General features: G+C 58.1%; 3 protein-coding genes across 9 annotated transcripts; 1 reads left to right on the forward strand and 2 right to left on the reverse strand.

The window, feature by feature from the left end:
• Positions 1-9: 9 nt before the first annotated feature.
• On the reverse strand, positions 10-5,652 carry DRC4 (dynein regulatory complex subunit 4). Of its 2 annotated transcripts, none has more exons than XM_087877328.1 (11): positions 5,037-5,652; positions 4,759-4,884; positions 4,471-4,668; positions 4,162-4,368; positions 3,988-4,042; positions 3,410-3,615; positions 2,420-2,587; positions 1,903-1,989; positions 1,304-1,513; positions 760-825; positions 10-310 (listed from the first exon to the last, which is right to left on the reverse strand). In XM_087877328.1, exons 1-11 carry the CDS (start codon positions 5,037-5,039, stop codon positions 161-163), a joined length of 1,476 nt encoding a protein of 491 aa, XP_087733454.1. In that variant the 5' UTR covers positions 5,040-5,652; the 3' UTR covers positions 10-160. The 2 variants fall into 2 exon arrangements, with proteins under 2 accessions (XP_087733454.1, XP_087733455.1); XM_087877329.1 differs by having other exon boundaries at positions 3,410-3,695; positions 5,037-5,172.
• DBNDD1 (dysbindin domain containing 1) lies at positions 5,205-13,663 on the forward strand. Its single transcript, XM_034426678.3, has 4 exons — positions 5,205-5,895; positions 10,114-10,266; positions 10,352-10,492; positions 10,667-13,663. The coding sequence occupies exons 1-4, from the start codon at positions 5,205-5,207 to the stop codon at positions 10,819-10,821; spliced, it is 1,140 nt and encodes a 379-aa protein (XP_034282569.2). The 3' UTR covers positions 10,822-13,663.
• A 1,904-nt stretch (positions 13,664-15,567) lies between these two features.
• On the reverse strand, positions 15,568-22,698 carry DEF8 (differentially expressed in FDCP 8 homolog). Of its 6 annotated transcripts, none has more exons than XR_015729655.1 (13): positions 22,517-22,698; positions 20,603-20,737; positions 19,838-19,935; positions 19,571-19,720; positions 19,211-19,352; positions 18,915-19,079; positions 18,466-18,593; positions 17,721-17,834; positions 17,504-17,584; positions 17,131-17,271; positions 16,442-16,551; positions 16,119-16,317; positions 15,568-15,849 (listed from the first exon to the last, which is right to left on the reverse strand). XR_015729655.1 is itself a non-coding variant. In XM_087877330.1 (13 exons), the coding sequence occupies exons 3-13, from the start codon at positions 20,724-20,726 to the stop codon at positions 16,215-16,217; spliced, it is 1,356 nt and encodes a 451-aa protein (XP_087733456.1). In that variant the 5' UTR covers positions 20,727-20,737; positions 21,614-21,767; positions 22,517-22,655; the 3' UTR covers positions 15,568-16,214. The 6 variants fall into 6 exon arrangements, 4 of the variants coding, with proteins under 4 accessions (XP_087733456.1, XP_087733457.1, XP_034282567.1 ...); XR_015729654.1 differs by having other exon boundaries at positions 20,603-20,740; positions 22,517-22,634; XM_087877330.1 differs by adding an exon at positions 21,614-21,767 and having other exon boundaries at positions 15,568-16,317; positions 22,517-22,655.
• Positions 22,699-23,641: the final 943 nt, after the last annotated feature.

Raw genomic sequence — 23,641 nt, forward strand, 5'->3', positions numbered from 1 at the left:
GCACGTGAGCCATGTACAAAAAGGGCCCTTAAGACTTTAATACAAAAGGCATGCAGGAGAGCCCAGTCTCTTTTTTGGGTGGGCCGCTTCCTCCACTGACCCCCAAAAGCCGCAGGAGCCTTGGCTTGGCTCGTCTTCTGAGGAGGATTTCCCAGCTCTGCTATGTGGGGGTCGAGACAAATCCTGCAGGGCCCTGGCCGAGGGCGTGTCCCAGCAGGGAGGTCTCGAGGGGTTTGAAGCCCAGATTGTCCAAGGGGATCCCAAAGGAGATCAGCTTCGCCTCATAGGTTTGCAGCAAATCGTTGTGTGCCTGCGAGGGAGGGGAGAGGTGGGCTGTGAGGGCAAAGAGGGGACCGAAAAGGAATACCCTCCCCCCCCCCCGAGGGACAGTTCAGGTCTCCCTTCTGGAGCCTGCCTTGCACAGGCAAGGCAGCGCCCGCTCTCTCTCCCTGTTGCCTAGGACAACTGCAGGCCTGGGCTGAGGGGGCATTCTGCCAGGCTTCTCCAGGAGGCAGCTCCGCAAGCATGGGCAGCTGTCCTCCCCAGGAGTGAAACATCTGGAAAGGCTGCAGTCCAACAGGTCTAGAGGGGACTCCAGTAGCACTCCAAATACCGCAGGGCTCCATGATGCTACAAGCAGAAGCGGCTTCCCCAGCAAAGGATCTCTGAATGCCCCACGGCTCTGGTGCTGGAGCAGGTGTCCCAGCTGACCTGCACCTGGCCTCCCCCAGCGAGGCTCCTCTCACTCGCAGCTCTTACCTTGCAGACCCTGGCCAGCTCGTACTGGAGGTCTTTGATAGCATTGTTTTTGGAATCCAGCACATCCTGCGAAGGAAAAACACAGGCCTGTTACAAGCACATTCAAGGCCCCGCTGCAAAACAGCTGTGTTGGTCCTGCTGGCCAGGGTGGGTCCCTAACCTTTCCTTCTTGCGCCCTTCCCCCATCTTGTTCCCTCTGCTTTGGAAGCCACAGTGAGGCTGATTGGCCCCTAAGAAACGGAATGAAAACTCTGCAACCCAGAGCATGTCTGATGGGCTGAGTGCCGGGTCCAGCCCGGGCAGCGGAGGTGCCTCCTGCACGAGCGGCAGCTGAGCACAAGAATGCAGAGCGCTTGACAGCAAGAGCAGCTGCTGGAAGGAGGGGCAGGTCTGCCGGGATGCATCTCCCGTTACTGGCGCCAACGGTGCCTGGAATGCCTAAGCTGCTCACCAAACGGGTCAGGTTGCTGAGATCCCGATCTCCACACTCTGGCCAGACCAGAAATTGGCCAGCAGAGTAGGGACAGGGAGGAGGGTCCCGTACCTCCAGCTTGTGGGTGACCACCGTGAGAGCGCTTGGATCGAGATTGGAGGCAGCCAACACCTCATTCAGCTGCACTTCCTTCTTCTCCAGGAGGCTGGCGAGGCCAATCAGCTTCCGCTCTAGCAGCAGATTCTTGAAGCCAGTTTTCTGCTGTACCTCGTTAATGGCTTTGGTGAACTTCTGGTACAGGTCATCACGCTCATCCTGAACCTGTGGAGACAAGTCAGCAAGGCAACATCCCTCTAACGTCAACAGCAGAGAGCATTAAGCGATTTCCAGCATCAGGTTGTGTGGCTATTGTTAAGGATGCCCAGCACCCAGATAGAAGACGGGTAGGGAAATATCAGCAAAGAAAGAACTGCTCGGGAGCAGAGCCCTCTCTGCAGGCAGAAAACGTCTTCAGCATCTAAAGGCCGAGCGTGAAGATTAACGCAGAGGGTGACCCACCTCCAAGCAGTTTTCAGTCTATGTCAAGTGTGCCAGCACACAGTGGGGGAGAGTTCCTGTGGTTATTTACAGAAGCAGGCTGGCTTTTCGCTCCCTCCCATCTGCCCAGGCCAGGATCAACCACCAAGCAGAGACTGGCCCTCAGCCCTCACCTTGCCGAATCTTTGCTGCAGCACTTCATGCTCCCACTGAAGATCCTTCAGGTCTTTCTCAGAGACTTTCAGCCGGGCCCGAATACTCTGGGGTGGGGGGGAAAGGGGGCTCAGAAGAGCTGCGAGACCTTTGTGGGTTGTGGGAATGAAGAACACTTGTGGGGCAGAACACACAAAAGGAGGGTAAGAACGTGAAAGGGGTCTCCAAGGTTCTTTTACACCCCTCAACTTTCATTCCGGGAATAGCAACCTCTGCTGAACCTGCCCCATGCCACTGAAGACCTCAAGGGGTCTATCAACTGTTCATAGCCCAGGAGCTCCATTCAGGTGGTCTGCAGAAAAGCGGCAGCACGAGGAGAAAGCGCCCACCCTTCACTTTTTTCTCCCTATGACACTTTCGCACCACTTTGAAGAGGGCCACAGTAGCTCTAGGCGCTGGCATTAGGTCACCTCAGCCATCCACTGCCCTACGAGCTGCTCGAATGCCTGTCCCAATCCCAAGGGCCCTGCCGCTTACTGCCAAGATGGCCTTGTCTTTCTCGTAGTGAGCCAGCTTCCGCTGCAGCTCAGAGACCTCATCCCGGGCTCGCTGCAGCGGCTCCGCCAACCTCTTGTTCTGCAACAACACTTCTGCCATTTCCTTCTCCAAGTGATCCTCTTTCTTCTTCATCTCCTCCATCTGCTCCTGTGTTCCAGGGAATTGAAGGAGGGGGGAGCATCTCAGACCTTCAAGCCCAGCAGTCGCCACTTCCCCTCCAATGCTTCCTTCTCCATTCCGATCCCACATGAACTTATAAAAGGCCAAGCCGTGGCAGGATGATAGGACAACACAAAGCTCTTGTGTGTTCTTTGGTCCATTTCCTAATGGAACCCTACTGTGGATTTTACTGTATTATTTTTCACACAACTGATACCCGAGTCAATAGACCTCTAAAAACAGCTCCACATAATCACCTGCCCCGTGCTAATAAAGGAATGCAAAGCTTCCAATTACAGCAGGGGCTGGCCCACTAGGGACGGTGTGAATGCTCTAGTCCCGTGATGGCAAACCTATGGCATGCGTGGAGCCATATCGGTGGGCACGCAAGCTCAGCTCCAGTGTGCTGATTTGTAAGCCTTCTGGGCCCATCAGTCGGCAAACAGGCTATTTTCGGCCTCCAGAGGGCCTCCAGTGGGGGGAGGCCATTTTTGCCCTCCCCAGGCTCCTAGAAGGCTCTGGAGCCTGGGGAGAGACAAAAATTGGTCTACCTGGCCCATTGTGCCATCACTTGCCAAAACCGTGGGGGGGGGGCGTGGGAGGGGGTCGCACGCGCATACGTGGGGGGGTGGGGCACATAAAATTATGGGTGTGGGCACACACGCACGTGACCCCCCCACTCCCCTCACTTTTGGCATGCGATGGCAAAAAGATTAGCCATCACTGCTCTAGTCAGATCAGCCAAGCCATGCCCACATAGGGGTCCAGCGGCTCTATTGATGCCAGCAGAGAAGGCTGCTCTTGGTTTACCTTGAGGGTATTGATCAGTGCCAAGTTGTTGAGGGTGACATCGTTGTAATAGTTCTTGATGTCGCTGAAGGCCTTCTCGTGATTCTTCATCAGTGTGTTGATCTGACCGTTTTTCCTCTCCTCAATCTCGTGGATTTCCGTTTTCCTGCGCAGGTCAAGCTCATCACGCAGCACCCGCATCTTTTTCTCATACTTGGCCTCAATCTCTGCAGAAGCAGCACCAAGCAGGCTCGGCTGAATGCTCCACTCTCCAGCCTGCCTACGTTTCTATCCTTAGCTGATGGCTCTAGAGGAAACAGGGCAGGTGTTCCCAAGGCCTGAAGATCCCACAAAGGTACTGGACAATCTCACACCCCATAAAGCAGCATGCTGTCTCTGTAACTTTATGGAACGCCAGTCCTTTGCAGATTGATGCGGCTGATGGCCCAGGCCCTCCGACTTTGGAGACGCAGGAAAAAGTTTGACTATACAGTTGCAATCGTTCAGGCTGCCCGCCATAAAGCAGCACTTACACACTTCTAGGTCTGCCTGAGAAATGAAGCCGTGGCTACTGAGCTGTGCCCAGTCCCCAGACTGACCTTTCACTTGTCTTTCAAAGTCATTTCGAAGATGTGTCAGGTCTTCTTGCTGTTTCTGTTAAGATGGCAACGCTGCTTAGTGACAGGTCTGGCAAACGCAGGCGGCTGCAGAGGCAAGGCTGGCTTGCTCCGGAGGGGGCCAGGGAGGGGAGCCCCTCTCGGCAAAGGACTCACCAGGCGAAGGTTCTTCACCACCATCTCGTTGGCCAGCTCCTGCTCCTTCAGCTCCACCTTCAGGGTGCGCATGTCTTTGCGCAGCTCCGTCTCCTGAGACCGGTGGTCCTTCTGCGCCAGCTTCATGGCCACGGTGCCCTCGGCCTTCAGCTCCGTCAGGTTGTTCTGGTGCTCGTAGAGCAAGTGCTTCACCTTTTGCTTGTACACCTGTCACGAGCAGCGGGCAGCATTCAGGGGAAGGGCGGGAGGACCCCCGAAGGCCGCCTGCCCAGGTTGGGGAGGGGATGGGGGGACGGGACGGACCCCTACCTTGATCTCCACTTGGTGCCGCTCCTCGGCCTCCTCCATCTCCCGGTCCTTGTTGCGCAGCTCGGCCTTCTTCTCGTCCAGCTGCCTCCGGGTGATTTCCCAGAAAGTGTGGATCTTATCGCGCTCCAGCTGGAAGTAGTTGCGCTCCTCGCGCTCGCGGTCCAGCTCCTCCCGGATGCGGCCCATGTGCTCCTCCAGCTGCAAGAGGCCCCGCAGGCTCAGCCCAGCAGCCCCCCCCCCGCGTGGAGACCCCCGCCCCGCCCCGCCCCGCCCCGCAGGGCGCCCCACCTGCTCCTTGGACATGCCGTCGGGGGGCAGCGCGTCCACCACCGCCGGCCCTTTGGCGCCTTTGCCCTTCTTGCCGCCGCCGCCGCCGCCGCCGCCGCCTTTCTTCTCGGCCTTCTTCTTGGGCGCCTGGGGGAGGAGCGAGGAGAGCCGCGGTGGGTCCCCCTGCCCGCCCCGCCCGGAGCCCCGCGCCCAGGCATCCCGGCGCAGCCAGCGGGCGGGCGGGCCCAGCGCCGCCGGAGTCCCCGCCCGAGGCGCCCCGCCGGCGGAGGCAGCCTCACCATGATGCCGCGGGACGGAGACGCTCGGCCGCCGCGTCTCCAGGCAACCGGCGTCCAAATCTCGCGAGAAGGGCGGGCCGCGCAGCCGCCCCTGACGACCGCCCTGGCAACGGGGCGGGGCCTCCGTCGCTCGCGGGCTGGGAGGTGGGGGGGGCGGCGACGGCCGAGATGGGCGCCCAGAGGCCCCAGGCAGGAGGCTCCCCCGCGCTTAACCAGAAGAGGGCGCTCCTGCCCATGTCCAGAGCGCCTCCCGGTCTGCACTGCCCGTGCGAGATTCGCGCCTTGAGCGGCTCCCCCGAGCGGCCCGGCGGCGGGAACGGCCAAGCCTCGGGTGCCCCGCTTGCTTCCAGGCGGGCTCGGCCGTTTGTCTCCGGAGCCTGCCGTCAGTCCCGGGGGGTCGCCGGGCGAAGCCTCCCAGAGCAGCCGGCGGGTCCGCACACGGAGGGGCCGGCGGGCGCCAGGCTCGGCCAGGCTCGCCCTCCAGAACCGGCTCTCGGCTCCGGGCCTTTCGCCGCATCCCGCCCCTCCGCCCGCAGGCAGCCGGCATCCTGGGCTTGTGCTCAGAGGCCGCGGGAGGCGCCCGCTCAGCTCCTGCCTGGCCCCGCCCGGCGCCTCCTCCCCTTGCCCTGCGCCGCTCGACGGCTCCCTGCGTCCCCCGGGCTCGACTGCGGCGGCGGCGGCCCCCCCGCCCTGCGCCCTCCCCCGCGCCGGCCCGCTCCTCCCCGCCGGCGATGTGCGCTCGGGCGGCCGCTGCTGCTGCTGCAGTGGTCGCGGCGGCGCGGAGGGAGGCGGCAGCGGCGCAGCGGGCACCTGGTGCAGCCGGGACGGATGGAGACGCCAGGAGGGGCCGCCCCCCCGGGTGAGTGGCTCGGAAGGCGAGGCGCTCCTGGAGGCGGCTGGCGGCGCGGACGAGCAGCTGCTGCTCGAAGGGGCTGCGAGATGGGGAGGCCCGGCGGGGCGGCCCGACACTGCGGCGAGGGATGCGCCGGGCGCTTGGGGGGCTGCCCGTTGGCCGGCCAAGAGGCCTTTTGCTCTCCGGGAAGAAGGGAGCCGAAGCGCCGCCTGTCAACTTCGGCCGCCTCTTCCCACTTTTCCGCTTGCAGGGCTGGAGGGTGAAAGCTAAGCGGCTCCAAAGAGCTAAGGGGGCTCCGGCAAATAAGGCCCCCCCGCCACCTCCCGTCGCTCTTTAGTCTTTAGGCGCTGGGAACGCGGCGAAGCTCGCGGCCCCGTTTAAGCCAAAAGGGAAGCGAGTTGCTCGAGGGACGGCAGGCAAGGCAAGCCGCGGGCTCCGGTGAGGATGCCCGGAGCACGCAGTGGGGTGTGACTGGAATGCTCTCGGACTCCTGTGGCTAAGAAGCACGTGTGAACGTGCGCGAGGAAGGAAGCGTGCCTTTGGGGGTCGGTGCCGGCTACCGCTCATCAAAGCTGCCGCGGCTTTGGGTGGGTTGCAGCCTCGGTTTCTGAGCTGAATGTCCGGGTGCCCCGATCCAGGCGGGGCCTTCTTTTTAACCATCCTGGGAACTTCCATATTCCACGGGGACAGGGAGTGACTTGACGGGGTGGAAGAGCTCCTGGAGTTTCTGCATTGGTTCAATAATGTGCAAGTTCCCTCCCCAGAATTTTGGTCCGGCGGGCCAAATGTTCCCTCCCGGGCACCTTTATGGTTGTGGGAAAGGGCTGCCAGTTTGGCAGATTCAGAGTGGGTGATCTGGACCTCAGCGGGAACTGCCGGGCCCGACCCCCTCTTCCCTCGCTGTGCCAACCTGCAGCCGCGAGTCAGGCTGGGCTCGGATCCTGTAACGTGAGTCAGCAGCGGTCCTGGTGGTGGCGGTGAGAGCGGTGCGCCCGACTCTTCCGAGCTCCTTTCGACTGCAGGGCGGCTGCTGGATCAGAGCAAGGTGGGGAGGGTGGGAGCCCAGTGGAGGAGGAGGAGGAGGAGGGAAGGCAGCAGCCACCGCCGGGGCCGAGTGAAAGGAGCAGCCTGCTCTGCGTCTCGGGAGGGGGCGAGGGCGGGGGCTGCTGGAGGCAGGTGGAAGCGTAAAGGGGACCCGAGAGGGCTGAAAGGAAGCAAGGCTGAGAAAGGGCTTCGCTGCATCCCTTCGGAGGCTCCAGTCTTGCCCGGTTTCAGCTGCTGCTTCTCCAGGCCACACAGCTGACCTTCCTGCTTTCCATGCTGTACATTTCCCACCCGCCATAAGAAACAAGCGAGATCAAAGAACATTGGCTCAGTCTCTTTCCAGCCATCCCAGTAAGAAGTGGCCCCTGGGAGCAGAGGCTTGCTCCTTCAGGGTGGGAAGGACCCCTTCCTGCAGGCTTCACTGCTTGCTCAAGGCAGAGACACTCTGGCTAGAAAAGGGAACCAGGCAAGTGTGAAAATGGGTCAGCAGAATTAGAGAAAAGCCACAGCCAGAGATTCAGAATGGAAAACGACAGGAATCCACAAGGAGGAATCCGGCAGTCCAGTCCTTTAGCAGAACCATTCGGACCAAGTGTGGAGAGCTGTGACCCATTAGGAGGCTGGTTGAAATGCAGACCCAGCACTCTCTCCTGGGATTGGCAAAGAAGGGGGCTTGGCCTGCTGGAGGTGGCAGGGCTTGAGCTGCCTCCTCTGCCCCACAGGACCCCTGAGCGCAGCTCTATCCCTCCCCAAAGGCAGCATGTTGTCCCCAGAGCACCCAAGAGATGGGTGTGGTGCCTGCTGGAAGAGTGAAGCAGAATGTGGGCTTACCAGAGGGAGATTCCCCAACTTTCGGGGGGTGCCCTGGCCCCAGCCCTCTGCAGGTGCAGCCTTCCTGTGCATGAAATCAGTCCTGCTGCAGAAGAGGAAGAGCCACACCAGCGTGGCAGACTGGTGGCGGGTGGGTGGGAGGGAGGGAGGCAGCCATATGCTCCTGTCTGAATGTGTCTGACCAAATGCTGGAGGCGGATGAGCGGAGAGGCAGCCCTGGGGAAGGAGGGCATTTACGAGGGCCCTCAGGCCAGCAACATCTCAGGGCTCCTGCTGAAAGGGCCACCACCACCACCCCCGACATCAAGCTGTTGCTCAAGTCAGGCTGCCCTTGCAGAGCTGCGGGGCTGCCCCAGGGCTCCTTTCCATGGAGGTGGACACATGGCTTATGGGAAGGGGCAGACAGGCCTTGCTTGAAAGGGGCTTCTGGGTGACCTCTGAGACCATCTGGGGTCTTCCCAGGAGCAGCCAAGTGGACGACAGGCTCTCAGCCCTGCAAGCAGAAAGGCCAGACGAAGAGCCCCTTCCAAAAGGGAGATGCTCCCAAGTTCAACTCTCTCTGCAAGCCGGTCATGCTGGTCTAAGCCAACCGAGAGCCGGAAGTATCCTGTTATATTCACGCCTCCTTTGCGATTTCCCCACACTCGGCTTGTTAAAAACCTGGCCATGAATAATTCACGGCTTTGAGCGCTGAATGCTGTTTTTCTCCCTTCGGCCTGGCTCCCCCTCCCTCCCCTCCCCATATATAAAACTGGGGTATTCCCCAGGAGTCCGGAGCAGCATCCTGTGCCTTGCCAGCACCCCTGCTGGGTCTAGGACCAAATCGGGTTTTGGGTTGCAACAGCTGGAAGTCTCCTATGCTGCTATAAAAGGTGAGAACTGGTACGGAGGTTTTGGCCATGGCTTGTGGCTCCACTCAGGTTCCATATTTAATTTCTTCCCCTGAATTTGTTCCTGCAGGTGTCCAGCCCGGCCTCCTGTGATCAGGGCCCCTTCAGGTGCCAGGATTCAGTTCTTGTTCTCAGCTGCAGGAGGGCTGGAGAGGAAACCCAAAGCCGCCCCACCTATTGGCTTCTTTTCTGCTCTTGTGGCTTGTGCCAGGCATCAGTCCTCTTGGCTGACCTCCCCTTGCAGGGTGCTGCTGCCCTCAAATGAATCTGCTTGCCAAGGGTCCCCCAGACCTTTTGGGGAACATGAGATTCGGCCACTTTTTGGAACACTCTCAGGCTTCTGCAGACAAGCTAATGGGACATCCGAGCAAGGAGCAGTCTTGGGGGCCTGCTGAGGAGCAAGCTGTGGGTCAGAAATTTTGCTTGGTGCACAGGCTTGTGCAGGCAATCACATTCTACTCCTGTCACCCATTTTCTGCTTGCAGAGTTTAAACTTCCCCCTTGCTGTTGCACCTCCCCTTCTCTGCTAACTGGCAACAGCCATGGAAAAGACCTCCTGGCAGACACAAGGGTGATCCAGATGCCATTCCGTCAGGGAAGAGGGTGCCCGAGGAGAGTCAGGCTTGCAATGCATTCCTTACAGAATGCAGCCAGAGCAGGACCAATGCATGGCCTGAAGTGCCTTCTCTGAGATGAATGAACCACGCCCCCTGGCTAAGTTTCTTCCCTTTGCAAAGAGACCCTCCCCTACCCACCCCCCCATGGCTCACTGGAGCAGGCACTGCTGGAAATTCAATGGCAGGAAGGCATCGTCAGCAAGGCAGCTGCTGAGAGAGCCCCCCTCCCCCCATGCATCAGCTTGTGGCAGCGCTTCCAGGACACCTCCAGGAGACAGAGCCCCACCCCGCCAGAGGGTAACTTAGGAATACCTGGCACACAGCCAGCTCTGCGGCCCCATTTGCCTCTCCCTCCCCAGGACAGATCAGCCTTTGTCCTCTTGCCACCTGCTCCAAAAGAAGCCAGCCTTTTGTCTCTGCCGGCGCAAGGCTGGGTGCCAGAGTGGAGTCTTAGGTTCCTGGTACCCAACAGCTGTTGCTCATCAGCTCTGCACATGCCCGTCTGGAGGGCTTTCTCTGCAGTGGGTGTGTGTGGGTGTGACTGCACACACTGCCAGCAGTCAGGAAATAGGTGAGCTCTGGGGCAAAGCAGGCAGGAATCTCCCAACAGAAGAGTGGGTGGGCAGCCCCTCTGCAATCCACACCCCCATCAGGAAGACCCTGATGAGGCCGGGGGAGGAGCTTAACCCCCCCCCAAGAGTGGCGCTAGGAGCCTCCCTCCAGGTGGGTCCCCCTAGACAGGCAAGAGACCATGACTGAAAATTCATCCTTCCTTGGTGGAGGCAACAGTGAGGCTGAGCAGGCTGGGCCTCTCTGTCCCAATGCCCTTTTTGTCATTGCAGAACTGACCCAGGAAGCCCCCAAACTGGAGGGGCAGACCCCCATCACCTTCTCCATGCATGGGCTGGTAGAAGAGCCCCGCAGCTCTCTGGCTGAGGAGGAAGGAGGGACCCCAATGCCCACCTCAGGGTTGTTGCAGGTGGCTGAGCGCCGGCGTAAGTACAGGGCTAGCCCTGGGGGGGGGCTTCATGAGGCTCGAGAGAAAGATCTTGAGCTCCCACCCTCCCCGTCTCTTCTCAGAACCCCTGAGCAGCGTTTCATCTCTCGAGGTGCATTTTGACCTGCTGGACCTCACGGAACTGACAGACATGTCTGACCAAGAGCTGGCCGAAGTCTTTGCAGATTCGGATGAGGAAAATGCAGCCCGAGAGCCCCCTGCTGGTAAGTGGCCCCTCCCAAAATTGCATGTGTGTATTTTGACTGATTGTGGGGCATTCAGTGCCAAGCACCTCCTCTGCTGTGAGTGACAGCTGAGACACTGCTGGCACCAAGGCTTCCTTGCTTGTGCTTGGGGGTTGCTAAAGGGGACCCCCTCCCTCTCCTATTCCTGCACAGGACTGCATCCCCACTCAACCCCCAGAGCCGGCTACCTCCGCTCCCCCTCCTGGACAAGGACAAAAGCTGAACCGGGGCGTGAGAAGAAACATCTCAGCGATCCTGAGCTCCAAGCAGACCCTTTCCTGGCTGTGGAAAAGCCAAAGGAGGAGTAAATAGGGGGAGGGCAGGAGCCCCGCCTGGGTGCCAGCCTTCACTCTTGCACAGTCATCCCTCCTACGCAGCCGCAGCCGGGACGTTTGCAAACTGCGCCTCGTGCCAAGAGCCCCCCTTCCCCCTCATTTAATTTGCCAATCTCCTTTCAGGCCCCAGCAGGCCCCCTTCCCCCTGCTGGACTGCCCATTTCCTGCAGGCACTTTGAACCTTCCAGGGCTCTTTTCGGTTGGAGAAGGTAGACTGAGCGAGGGGTGCTCTCCCAACCTTATTTGGAGGGGGGCTGGTGGCAAGAGCTGCCGAAGCCTGAAGGAGGGGCAGCCTCCTCTTCAGCCACGTGCCTTGATTGCTGCTGGGCTGAGCCAGGAAGCTCCTCTGCCAAGACAAGCTACCCATTATACCAAAGGAACAGAGGGGCAAACACAGCACCATTTCTGGGGCACTGAAACAGTGTGAATTCTGGAACTTTCTCTGCTCTAAGCACACATCGTTTCCAATGGCCTTAACTCTTGCCCAGCACTCCACCGCTATGCGCAAAGTGCACAGCACCAATGCAGCTGGCCCAACTTCAGGCAGGCTCGGGGATATCCCCCTGGAGCCGATGCCCACCCATGTCATAGCAGTGTGCCTTCCTCAGCAGAAAAAGCTTTTCTCGAGAGGAAGCCGGCCAGGGTGTGGCGTGGCGTGGCTGGCAAGGCACACGCTGCTGTTGCGGTGGCTCACCAACCTCCCTGGTGCTGGAGAGAGCTAAGCCAAGCAAGGTGAAGCAATGGGCGTGAAACAGGATCCCCGGTGCTTCCAGAACCCACACCTGTGACCAGACCAGATGAAGAGTGAGTGGTGGACAGCAGAGAGCTTCCCCCATGGACAAAAGCTCAAATATCTCCCCTATCCGGAGGGCCCCCATGGAACTGGAGGAGAGCCAGCCAGCAAGGCTCCCACACGAGTTGGCCTTCTCCCTTCAGTCACTGAACCTCCAAGGCATTCATTATTTCAGAGTTCACCAATTCGGAGTTCTTCCTGACCTTCCCCATGTCCCCACAACAACTCCCATGTCCTCTGTAAGAAGAGAGGGACACGGGCCGGGGTGGCACTAGAGGGGCAGGCTCCGAGGACAGCACCTCTCCCCACCCTCTGGATACGCCTGGGCCTTTTGCCTGCTTGACTCAGGACAGGACAAGAGTTTGCATTGCCAACTCAAGTCATTTACTTCAACCAAGAAAACACCATACAATCTGATCTTGGCTGCTATTAAACCCCACCTGCCAGGGAGCTCTGCGTTAGGAGGAGGTAGCTGTTCTCGGGACCACTAGCAAGGGGCCTGGCTGGTGGACACCACTGCTCTGCCGTCCCCTCCCAACCTTCCCTGGACTGTTGGACCAGTCCTTGTTCATTCAGACAGTCCATGGTCTCTTCTTCAGCAGCAACCGGCCCAGGAGAATGAGCCCCGAGTAAAGCAGCAGAGACAGGCTGGTTTCCTTCTCTTCTCGACGCCACAAGGGACAGGCGGCCATTCTAAGCTGCCAGCCAACAGCCATCCTGTGTGGCCAGCCAAGATGCCTGCAATGCTTCCCTTTGCTTTTCCTTGGTACAGCTGCTCTCCAGGGCCAAGCAAGGGGAGAGGCTCTGCGGATGAGACCTTCAAGTTCAGGGTTACTTGGGCTTGGAGAGACCCATCTGGCTCCTGGGCCATCTCTGTTATACCCAACATGGAGGCAAAATCCTAGGCTCAGACTTGGTGGGTGTGGGGGAGGGTTTCCAAACCAGAAAAGTAAAATTTCCCCTGGTTGACAGCAAGAGTGGCCTTCAGCTCTCCATTTCCTTTAGGGTCACACAGAGGGACTGAAGCAAACTTTTTCAATGTGAACACCACGTGAGGGGTGGGGAGAAGCCACCCCTGGAAAAAAATTTATGTGGGCTCCTGGAGAGGCATGCAGGCAGGGATCCCCCTGGCACAAAAGGGCTTAGCTGGTCCTTTTGTGAGGGGCAACAGGAGATCCCAAGCCCCCATTCCCTGCTTGCTTTCTTGCCTCTGGGTCGGGCACAGCTGCTGGAGAGATAGGCTGATCTGCAAAGGGATGGCCAAGTAGGCCCTTTGGGCCAAGGTCCAATCACCAGCCCTCGAAGCCCCATGGCCCAGACCCAGAGGGTGCCCTGTGAGGGCCGAAGTGTGGAGCGGCCACCTCCTCCCTCAAGGAGCAGCACAACAGCCCCCATTGGCCTTGCAGGCTCTGCTGAATCTTGGCCATATGCTGCACTGGGGATGGGCACCCCAGTCTTCTCAACATTCCAGGCTGCATGTTGGGGTCAAGCACAGATAACATTTGAGTACCGATTGTTGGCTTTTCCTCAACTAGACAGTGTCATCCACTTGTGCAGCAATGGAGCGAACCCCTTACAAGATGATACGGCTAGCCTCTCCTGATTATGTACAACCACACCATGAAAGACAGACATTTGATGTTGGCCTGATGATTAGGGCACCAAGGAAGCAAGCCCAAATGCACAAGGAAAGGGGTATGTATTTGCATTCTAAACACCAAGGAGCACTTTCTTGTGTCCCAGCATCAAGGAAACACTGGCTAAACTCCCAGGAGGAACCCAAGATCTTCACAAGGGTAGCCAATTCCTGCTTTTTGCAAAGCAAGGTCCTCCTGGGATCTCAACAATCTCCACCCAACCAGTCTGGTGTCTTCGATATTTGGAACCTCTGTCTTCGTTGAGTTCCTTCCATGCTCTGTGTTCCTATCCCCCCCTAATCTTTGGATTAAATTCTGTCCATACTTGTATAGTGCCCCTCTGCTACCTCTGATGTTCTGGTGATTAAAGTTGTTTCAAATGGTCTCTGTAGGGTTTTTGCTCCTCCTGATTCTTTTCAGGCAGTGGATCAGTGCATACCCTGGGAAAGAAACCCGTAGCAGGGAAGCATTTTCTGCTACTGATCAAGGTGACCTCTGCTACCTTCTAAGGTAGACAGAGCCATGCAAGTAAGGAAAATGATCTTGGTTTAAGGCAGCTTCTTTTACTTCACTTAAGAACCCACCCAGGCATTACAGGCAGAAAGCTTCAGGGTTGGGGGATCCCTGTGTTTTCCAGGCGGACCTCTGGGAAAACTCCCAGAGACGTGGGGGCGGGGGGGGGGGAGGACCTTCCCTTCTGCAGCTTGGAGATGGGTGTGTGTATGTATGATAAGGCAGCAGCAGCAGTACAGGAAAAGGCAGGGGACAAGCTGCCCCCATTTGGCCTAAAATACCACCTCTGCATCAGAGAGGGTGGGGGGAGCTCTGCCATTGCGAGCTATACATTGGGGCAATCTTCCGGCTGGCCTTGTCAAGTTGGGAGCAGAATTCGGCCTGACATCCCGACTACTACCTGTAGGAGTTTGGCTTAAAGCAAAGCCTGCCGCCTGGAAAGGATGCAGCCTCTCCTGCAGAGAAGCCTCCCCTGCGGGACCCGCAAAAAGGAAAGCAAGGGATCACACGAGGGGCGGGGGGGCTCCTGCTCCCCTCCCCCTCCGCCTGGTTCAGAGGGGATCCTCGGGGGGGGGGCGGAAGGCGGGTGGAAAGCGAGGCGGAGGCCGGAATTCCCAGGGCAGAAGCAGCAACCGCGGCTTTTCCTCACCCGGGGGGGGGGCTTCGGGTTCAGGGGGGCCTTGACGGGGGCCCTGCAGAGGTTCAGGGGAGCCTCTCCCCAAATCTGGCCGCGCCTCGCCCGCCCTCTCGCTTCTGATCCCACCGACCGATCCGCTCTGGCCCTTTTGGCCTCCAAAGGGCCCTGCGCGTCCTCCCCCCCCCCCCCGCCCGACACTGCCAGCCGAGAGCCTCCGCCACCCTCCGGGCTGCGGCTGGTCCTCCTGCGCGATGGCACGAACTGCGCAGGCGCCGGAGCAGCCCTTTCCAGAAGACAAGCGCCTCCGTGTCACCGGAAAAGCAGCCCGGCGGGCAGCCGAGCACGTGGCCTTCGGTTCCGCCTCCCACGCTGGAGCTGCTCCAACCTGGCGCCCTTCGTGAGCGTCAGCTTTTAACTGGCTAGCCGGCCGTTAACGGGAGTTAGGAGCCATCCCTTCAGGGAGCAGCTGCCCTCCACCAAACTAGGCTCCCCTTTCCCTGGATTCTCCAAGCTGCTGAGAGGACGAAAGAGGATCACAGGCTTCATTGTTTTCCAGGGGCTGTTTGATTGGAGGCGGGGGAGGGGTTGGAGGGGCAAAATCAAGACAAACTTGTGCCTCGGCCCTTCTTTTTAGTGGAATATAAATATTGTCTCCAAGACCCCTTTTTTTTTCAGGAGACATCATGGACCAAGTGTCTACAAATTTCCTCTTTCTTCTGAACTAGGATAGATAACCTCCCCAAGTACCTCCAGGAATGTCTTCAAAACCTGGTGGGCCAAATGCAGGCCTCAATCAGGATGTTCTTGTCTTCCTATATAACATGTCAATGTCACAACCCCAAATGATCCAAATTTATGCAAGGGACGAGGTGCCTCAAGTCATGATGGCCATCACCCATGACTTTGTTGAAAGAGTAAATGACGCAGTGAGAAGGCTTACAACCAAGGCTTCATTTAGGCCAGGAGACTTGAATGGAAGATGCCGCCACCCCCACATCCTCCCTTCTGGCTGTCAGAAGGCACAAGAGTTGGAACTGTACCCAAAACTGGATTTTTTTCAGTTAACCGCTTTTAGAGGATGAAATATAAAAATCTTTTTGGAGAGAAGAGAAACAACTTCGAAAACAGCCACATCAGACTTCAATATTTATGCTTAGCTTTATTTAAAGTGATTTTAGTGCTTGTGATAAATTACTGTGGTATAAAGAATCCCAGAGTCTCTTCATGGCTGGCAGAGACTATTCTATGATACATCCAGTCCTGGCAATTGCCATCATTTTGGGCTAAGAGGATGGGGAAGGAAAACCAAGTCTCTCCATCTCCAAGACAAATGCCTCCAGGTCAAAGGAACAACTTTCCAAATGCCACCATTTCTACAGCCTGCCCAGCTGCAGCCATTGTCTTCGCTGAACTATCATGGTCTGTAAGGAAGCCAGAACAGCTGGAGTCTGTGCCAGCCAAGCAGGGATGATATTACCCAGTTACTGAGGGGAGGTGGCCACCATTTTCCATAAACTCCTCTGGCAGCCACTTTTCCACCTCTGCCAGTTGCAGCCAGGACTAAACTCCCTCAGACTCGGAAATTCAAGGAGAATCTTGACATCTGTCCAGAGGCAGAGGGGCAGCATCCTTCTCCAGCTTGGGCATGGCATTCCCACCTCACCCTCCTCTGGCAGGGTTCTTTCCTCACCAGTCTGAGCTGCTCTCCTTCAAGAAGGACAAGTCACAGGTAAGCTGGGAACTCTGTGATTCTGCTATGATCCCCTCCATTTCAGAGAAGTGACACTTAGGCTTGCAGCTCCATATTGTGCTCCCTGAGCAACGACTCTTTTCTGAGACTGAGTCGAGCGCATTTGGGGCATGTTGTGGAGTTGTCGTAGAAGCAGTCCCTGGGAGAGGAAAGACAAAGGGCCTGTTTGCTTCCTTCTTCTGGAGGAGCCACCAGCCAGCTGACTTCCACAGGCCGTCTATTGTTTAGCACTAGAGGAGGCAGGCGGAGGTGGTTGCACTCACCTGTGGAAGACAGCCGAACAGTCTGTGCACATTGAGGTGTGGCTGTCAAAGGGGAAGAGCACATCTCCCTCCTTGCAGAGCTCACACACAAAGCCCTTTGCTTGGCACCGCTGTGAGAAGGAAGAGGGGAAGCTGGTGAGTTATAGTGCCAATCCAAGCCCCTCCTTGGATGTGCCCTTCACATGACTACCAACCCTGTGCTGCCAAATACCTGCAACCCTCATATAGACAGACCTAGAAAGGGGGGGGGGGAAGAGGAGAATTTTCCAATACAAAATATTCTAGAGAAAAGGAAAATTAATGGAAGAAAATGGTAGAGCTCAACATGACAGAGATATTTTTAGAGTGTTTCTTGAAAAGCAAAAATCAGCAAGGCCAGAATCTTGCAAGTGTGATTGTGATGCACCTCCTCTTTTTATGCGCCGCTGAATCTGGGAGGCTTCACTTGAGCCTCTTCTTGATGTTACTTTTTAGTTCTAGACTTAAAAACATGTTTTGGAGCCTTTTGCTAGGCAACAGCTCTGCACGTTTCCACCAAGATCATCTTCCTTTCTTTCTACACAGGCTTATTTTTATTTTTACTCCACCCTTGCAGCAACTGGCAGCGAGGACAAGGCCTCTAAGGGCCTCCTTGCACCTCTCTACCAAAGCCTCTGCTGGGCTGCTCTTTCCCGCCCAGCCAGCCTTACCTCACAGTCCAATTTGATGTGCTTGGCAAAGAGCGTGTGGATCTCCGTCAGGGAGCAGCTGAGCCGCCCGGCATTGATATCCATCAGGTCTTGCAGGGAGTACATCTCGTCATTCTCCACAAAGTGCTGGCGATCCTGGAGCTGGAGGGAGGCACAAGACTTTAGTCTGCCTGCCTGGGGGTGGGTGGGGGGCAAGCGAAGAGGTGGGGAGGAGAGTGAAGGCTGAGAACGGGAAGGGAGTTCTCAGCCTTGGCCAGATGGTCTTTTCACGCCCTCTTCCACCTAGAAAAGTAAAAACCCCAATCCAACTGCCCGCCTGCCCCATGCTTTGAAGAGGTCCATGGCCCCCGGTTGGACAGCTGCTTTCTCTGACCTGGAGCAGCAGCCGAGCTTCCATGGCCTCCTTGCAGGTGATGAAGTACGGCTTCATGAGCAGGATGTCCTGACGCAGTTTCTGAAGGGGAAGAGCCGATCGAGAAGTGGTTGCTCAACCCACACTGTGGTGCCAGGTGGGAACCGCAGCTCAGGAGACGATGCTTTAGAATCCACGGAGGCGTTTTAGGCCCACTTCCAGCCCTTCAAATACTCACCCGGATCTCCACCAGCTCCTCAACGTAATTGAAGAGAAGAGGGTTGGTCTCCCGCAATTTGAGGACTGGTCGGGACACCATTAGCACCAAGTAGCGCATGCTACACCGAGAGACCTGAAAATCGCATTGGCCTCCTGAAGCAGACGGTAGCCCCGCACTGCAGGGAAGGTCTGCGACTAAGTAGCCCCGCAGGGCATCAGAGGGGATCCATCTGCCCCACTCCTGGATGAATGGAGAGCTCTGTGGGATGCGATCTGGGCAGGGCACTTCCTCTCTGCCTCCCCTGGATAATGGGTCCCCATAGAAAGGGTCCTCACTCACATAGTGAGGCGGACGGAAAGCCCCCAGTCCAAGGAAGACTAGCAAGGCACATTTGCATTTCACCCAAGTGCAAGGCACAGGCTCTCCACCCAGGAAGGGGGTCCCTGCTTGTCACCTGCTCTACAAAGCTTCTGCCCAGAGTCTAGGCAGCTCGTTTTCTCCAACCAGCTGCCCTCCAGTTTGGTCTGGACATATGGCCTCAGCTGGCTATCATGTCAGGGGATGATGGGAATTGTGGCTCAACACAACTGAAGGGCACCACCAGTTCTCCTGGCCCACAGCCATGACACGGGCACATTTCATGCCCAACAGCAGGCTGTGTGGAAGGGCTCCGCAACTTCAGCTCTTTGATCCTTCCTAAAGCGGCTGCTCTCCTCATCTCCTCTGGGTGGGGGAAACGTCATCCACCCCAAGCTCTGCTTACCTTGCGGGGCTCAAAGTCCCAGTTGTGGATGACCCTGGCGGGGATGACAGCTTGGTCATTCCAGTGGCAGCTGCTGCAGTAATAGAGGCCTGTGTAGTCACACTGCCGAGCCTCACCTGCGATCCCACCTGTGGCAGAAAGAGCGGAAGTCAGGGGAACCGGGAGGCAGGGAGTCCTTGCTAGGCTGGGCAGGTCCCAGTCACTGGGACAATAAAGAGCCACCTTATTATGGGGTCTCCACCCCCACCCCAGATAGTGCCCTCCAGATAGCTGGAGCAAGAGAGGGGAGCCCAGAAGTGACATCTGCTGGCAAGACCCAAATGGCTGGAAACGGCCCTTCCTGAGCCTTTTGCTTCAGAAGAGCCTGGATTGAATCAAGGCCTCCTGGCGAGCGAAGCAGGAGCTCCACCCGGGCACCTTCCGATTCAGTCCCCCTCCTCCTTGCTTACGGAGAGAGATGGGTGCCCGGCACTCGGCACAGCGGTAGTCCTGGCTGTCCAGGCCCGTCTCAGGGCAAATGCTCAGTTCGTACTCGGCCTGGTGGCTGACCTTGGAGCGCACGCATGGCTTGGTGATGAGGTCCAGGCATTTGCTATGGCAGCGATAGGAGCAGCCTGGGAGGAGGGAGAAGGAAGCGCCAGGCTGACCCGAGCCCAGTGCCCAGCCCGTGGGAAGAAGGCTGATGCTCATCCTTGCCAGAACCAGGCTCCGTAGCAAGGCAGCGAGGGGTGGGGGGAATGCTCACCCATGCAGGTGTACCAGGTCTGGATCAGCCCCCAGATGACGGTGCTGCACTTGTCACAGGTCTGCTTCACTCCCTTGCTCTTCTCCTTGTAGAAGCGATGCTCCAGGATCACCCGGATGTTGGGCTCATCCTCACTGGGGTCCTGGGGGGAGGGGGCAGGGGTTTACAATCCTTTGGCCCTCTGAGCCAAAAGCCCCCTCCCCCACCCCCAGAATCCTGGCTGAGGAGAGGGGAGACGAAGCCCTGCCCTCTTCTTGGAGTGCTGCAAAGCCTCCCAAGAATCCAGATGTTTGGGAACCTCTGATGGAGCAATCGCAGCCCACCACCCACCCTCTGGTTGCAGCTGAGGACTGTTCGCACCTTCAGCTCCTGGAGCCGCAGCCGCAGGTGGATGAGCCGCACCACGGCGTCCTTCTGCTTCTCGGAGTTATCTGGCAACTCCAGGATCCTCTGCTTCCAGTCTTCGATGGCCTGCCGCAGCTGCTCCACATCCGAGGCCAGGAACAGGCCCTGCAGGAGAAGAGCCGCCGCCCATGGAGGGGCGTCCAACCTGTGCTAACAGCTCCTGGCCTGCAGATGTTTCCCATTATCTCCTCTCCCACCCACCCCAAAAGGCTGCCTTCTTACCACTGGGCGTGAGAAATGGTCCTCAGCCAAGCCCAGGTCCATGGTGCGCTCTGAGCAAGGGAACACTGGCTCCTCCAGAGACAATCCCAGATTCACGTCTACATGGGGGGGGGGGGGAGAAAAGCAGCCTAGCCTTCAAAGAAGCCTGCTCAACACGCAGAGCATTGCCAGGAGAGCTCTGCCTCGGACAGGACAGAAGAATGGAGTGTCCCGCGATCTTTGTCCATCTGGGCTCCATGTGCCTGGTCTGCTAGAGTCAAAGGTCACCGCTTCCTTCTTTCTGAAGCCTGAAGCCCTCCAGCCTTGGCAAAACTAGCAGCTGGTCAGTGGTGTCCACCTCTGACCGGAACCCCCCATCCCAAGGCCAGTCCCAGTGGACAGAACCAATTCAAGGGCAGGAAGAGGTGTCATGTTGGAAAGCAGGAGGGCCCATTTCTCTACTTGGCCCATGGCAAAGGCCTCGCCCTGTGAGCAAGCGAGACAGCAGCCATCTGGGGCTCCGCTTCAGAAGTTAAGGTTGCCACGGCAGCTTTGGGATTCTCAGGCAGAGCCGATCTCCTGTCCCAGCAGCTGGATACTGACTTGGAGCCACCCCCAAGGCTGACGTTGATGGGGAACCCTTGGCCAGGGAAATCCTGCCCTCAGGTTTCCAAGGGGTATTGACCCAGTCTTTAGGGAAAAGGAAGGAAAATCCTCCTGGATCCAGACTAGATTCAGTGCTGCCAAGTCCTTCCCAGGGAGAAAGCGAGGAAGGGGAGAGCTCACCTTTCTGAGGAAAGCCCTCTCCAGCCCCGGCTGTCTTCTGCTCCTGCCGATTCTGCAGCGGGGCCTTGTCGAACGGGTTGAGGTGGCCCTGCCGGAAACGGGCCAGCTTCTCATCATATTCCATAGCAGTCCAACCTGCTGGGAGCCAAGGCCAGGGGGAAGAGCCTGAGCCACCATCAGAGCATGCCCCACCCGGGGCCGGGGTCTCAGCCTACCAAAAGCTACTGGAGTGTTTCACTGTTTTAGCTTCCCAGCAGCTCCTCCCAGCCTCTCAAGCCTTGTTGACATCCTGAGAGGTAGAAAAGCCGGTTCTGCCAGCTCAGATGGCCCCCATGTGCTTTGCAGAGTCATGAACACACCTGGCCGGATAGTTGAGAGCACTTTCTGGAGCAACATGGTTGCTGCCAGTCATGTCCTAGGAACGAGCAAGAATTCCAGAAAGAAACCTTGCAAGAAAACAGCCAAGCTCAGAGAGTACCAAGGACTCCAAATCCTCCCTCCTCCTCCTCCTCATCTATCAGGATCACTTCTATAGCTCAGAGCTATTGGCAGTTTGGGGTGCAGAATCTCCGAACCCCCATTTCAGTGTCCTGTGATCTTCAACTTTGGGAACTCTAGCAGTGCAAAGTCACAGCCTCCCTCCAGGCAAAGAATTCTGAGGTTACTTGCACAACTACCAAGGCGGATTTAAGGAGCTCCAGGCTGAGGGCAGGCAAAAAAGGGAAACTAAATGAGTCTAGTCAACACAGCAGGAAGGTGCTCTCACTTGGGGTCCCTGAACAGCACGAGAGACAGAGAAAAAGAGGGGGAGGAGCTATGCTCCTGTGATGCTCACCCCATTACCCTCTCTATGGGGGGAGGGGTGTCTGAGAAAGAACTCCAACCCACCACATTTCCCAATTCTTGGTGTTTGATTCTTTTGTTCTGCCTCATTTCCTCAAGGAGGTTTTAAAATGACATCATTCAGAGCATCCCTGCTTTGCTGAGCCTGTCAGCTGGGTGGATCCTTACCCTGAAAGTCTGCCTGATGATGATGATGATGATGATGTAGCTTTTATCACACACCCCCATGCCCCCGGGGGTGGTAGCACCAAAGGCCCTGCTGTTTCCACCCAGTGTCTGCTGAATAACTTTTCAGGGAAGCCACCATCAGCTCAGCATGAACCTGAGTTTTTAAAGAGCATGCTCCAAGAATGCCATAAAGGTGCAATAGAATTAACCATGAACAATGTTTTCCTGAAACTCTTGAATTTGGTATAAAATCAACACTTGGAGAGCCCGGGAGTTAAAACCATTCAAAATAATGGGGCTAAGTCCGAATCGCTCCTGAATAAATGCTGATCTCTGAACCGTGGCTGTTGGCGTAATTGGCCGTAAGGAGAAGCCGAAGGGTTCACAGGTCACACCAAGGCAAACCCAAAGCGACCCTCTAAGGCGCAGCGGTTGAACTCCGCCAGCAGCAACTCAGCTCAGGCTAAGCGGCCGGCAGGTCTTTCCGGAGCCCCGGCCTGGAGACCAGCGGGAGAGCCGGAGGCTTTCGGCCGATACGTCCGCCTGCCCCCGCTACAGCCGAACCAGGGCCCAGAGGCAGCGCTTGCTCCCCACAACGGGCCCCTCGCGGACCCCACGGAGGCAGCGCAAGCAGGCGACGGCGGCTGACTTCGCTCCGTGGGATGCCCGGGGAAAGCGCCCGACGCCCGCCCGCATTTCGCTGCGCTCCTTGGTGCTTGCGGCGGCTTAGCCACTGGGACGCACCGACGGCGGCCAACCCCCCCCCCACCCCCACCCCCAAGGCAGCCCTGGCGGGCACGGGAGGGGCCGCCGCCGCCCTCGCCCCCTCCGTGCCCACCGCTGCCAGTGGCGGCGCCACCAAAGGACGAGGCCGCCTGAGCGGGCGGGGGCGGCTGCTCTTACCTGCGCGCCCATGGGGAGGGGCCCGGCCCGGCCCGGTCGGCTGGCCCGGACGCGCCGCTTCCTCCGCTCGCTACATTGTAGCCCGCCGCCCGCTCAGCCCAGCGCGCCCGGAGCGCCCGCGCCGCCCGCTGCTGCCCCCGCGCGGTCGGAGGAGCGCGGCCCATCGCCGGACCTCGCGCGCCGCCTCTCCCGCCCGCTCCGCCCCCGGCTCTCCTGCCCGGACCCCCCGGCCGCTTGGACGGCAGCGCGCAAGGCCCTCCCGCTCGCCTTGATCTCCGCCCGCCTTTCTGGTTATTACAAGGCCGGAGGAGGCGGCGTCGAGCCCTGGGAAAAGCCGGCCGTGAAAGACCAGGCGGCCTGGCGCCCGGAGCCCCCGCCCCCTTTCCCGGGCGCGCCATCCCGCCCGCCCACCGGCCCCTTGGGGGGCCACAGCCCAGGGCCACCCCCCCTTTCCCTGCACAGGAGGGGTCTGTTGCAGGGCCCTGAGTGGCACATCGGAGCCAGTGAGTCTGTAAGCCAGCAATGGCTGCGCCTGAGGTGTGAATCTCATAGCTTTGGTGTCTTGGTGGCCAAGCGGTGGCCGCCTTTGACTCCTACTCCACAGCAGTGCTTGCTTGGCTCGAAGTTGGGTTCTCCAAGGACTGAGGGCCACTGTCATCCTCCTCTACCCATCCCGCCCTAGTCCATGGTCTGGAATTAAGGAAAAGCTCCATTGTTTGTTTTCTCAGGAAAATGTTCTAGTTGAAGCACAACCATCATCCATTCGTTCACTTGAACAAAATTGCGAGTCTGGCTCAAAGAAGAAATGAGGTGGAATTGCCTTCGTTGCAGGGACTTTCCAAGCATTTCCTTGGTTCCTGGTTAATATGCGTGTCCTTGATGGGGGTACAGCTGCCTCTTTGAAAACAGGCTGGCAGTGGCACAAGCGGGCATTGCAAGTGCCAAGAAACAAGGGCCTGCTGTAGACACACACACACACACACACACACCCTCTGCTATCAGTTCAAAAGCGGGGTTGAGTCAACTCATCCAGGGGAAGGAGGGAGGAGGTGTGGTAGTCTTACTTTTATGGCTTCAGCAAGGAGCTCCTCTGATGGCTAAATGACTTTTCCTTTGTTTTCATTC

This window comes from Pantherophis guttatus, chromosome 11, assembly GCF_059756535.1.
Source record: "Pantherophis guttatus breed Tessera chromosome 11, ASM5975653v1, whole genome shotgun sequence".
Classification (NCBI taxonomy): domain Eukaryota; kingdom Metazoa; phylum Chordata; class Lepidosauria; order Squamata; family Colubridae; genus Pantherophis; species Pantherophis guttatus.

Excerpts from the sequence above, each read along its gene's own strand:
- DBNDD1 (XM_034426678.3), top strand. The coding sequence starts at position 5,205 with ATGGGCGCCCAGAGGCCCCAGGCAGGAGGCTCCCCCGCGCTTAACCAG. Across the intron at positions 5,896-10,113 it reads AGGAGGGGCCGCCCCCCCGG|AACTGACCCAGGAAGCCCCC; the intron begins GTGAGTGGCTCG and ends TTGTCATTGCAG. Across the intron at positions 10,493-10,666 it reads AGCCCGAGAGCCCCCTGCTG|GACTGCATCCCCACTCAACC; the intron begins GTAAGTGGCCCC and ends ATTCCTGCACAG.
- DEF8 (XM_034426676.2), bottom strand. The coding sequence starts at position 20,726 with ATGGAATATGATGAGAAGCTGGCCCGTTTCCGGCAGGGCCACCTCAAC. Across the intron at positions 18,594-18,914 it reads CCGGGCACCCATCTCTCTCC|GTGGGATCGCAGGTGAGGCT; the intron begins GTAAGCAAGGAG and ends TTTCTGCCACAG. Across the intron at positions 17,835-18,465 it reads GGGACTTTGAGCCCCGCAAG|GTCTCTCGGTGTAGCATGCG; the intron begins GTAAGCAGAGCT and ends TGCGATTTTCAG.
- DRC4 (XM_087877328.1), bottom strand. Across the intron at positions 1,514-1,902 it reads TGCAGCAAAGATTCGGCAAG|GTTCAGGATGAGCGTGATGA; the intron begins GTGAGGGCTGAG and ends TTGTCTCCACAG. Across the intron at positions 826-1,303 it reads TGGTCACCCACAAGCTGGAG|GATGTGCTGGATTCCAAAAA; the intron begins GTACGGGACCCT and ends TTTCCTTCGCAG.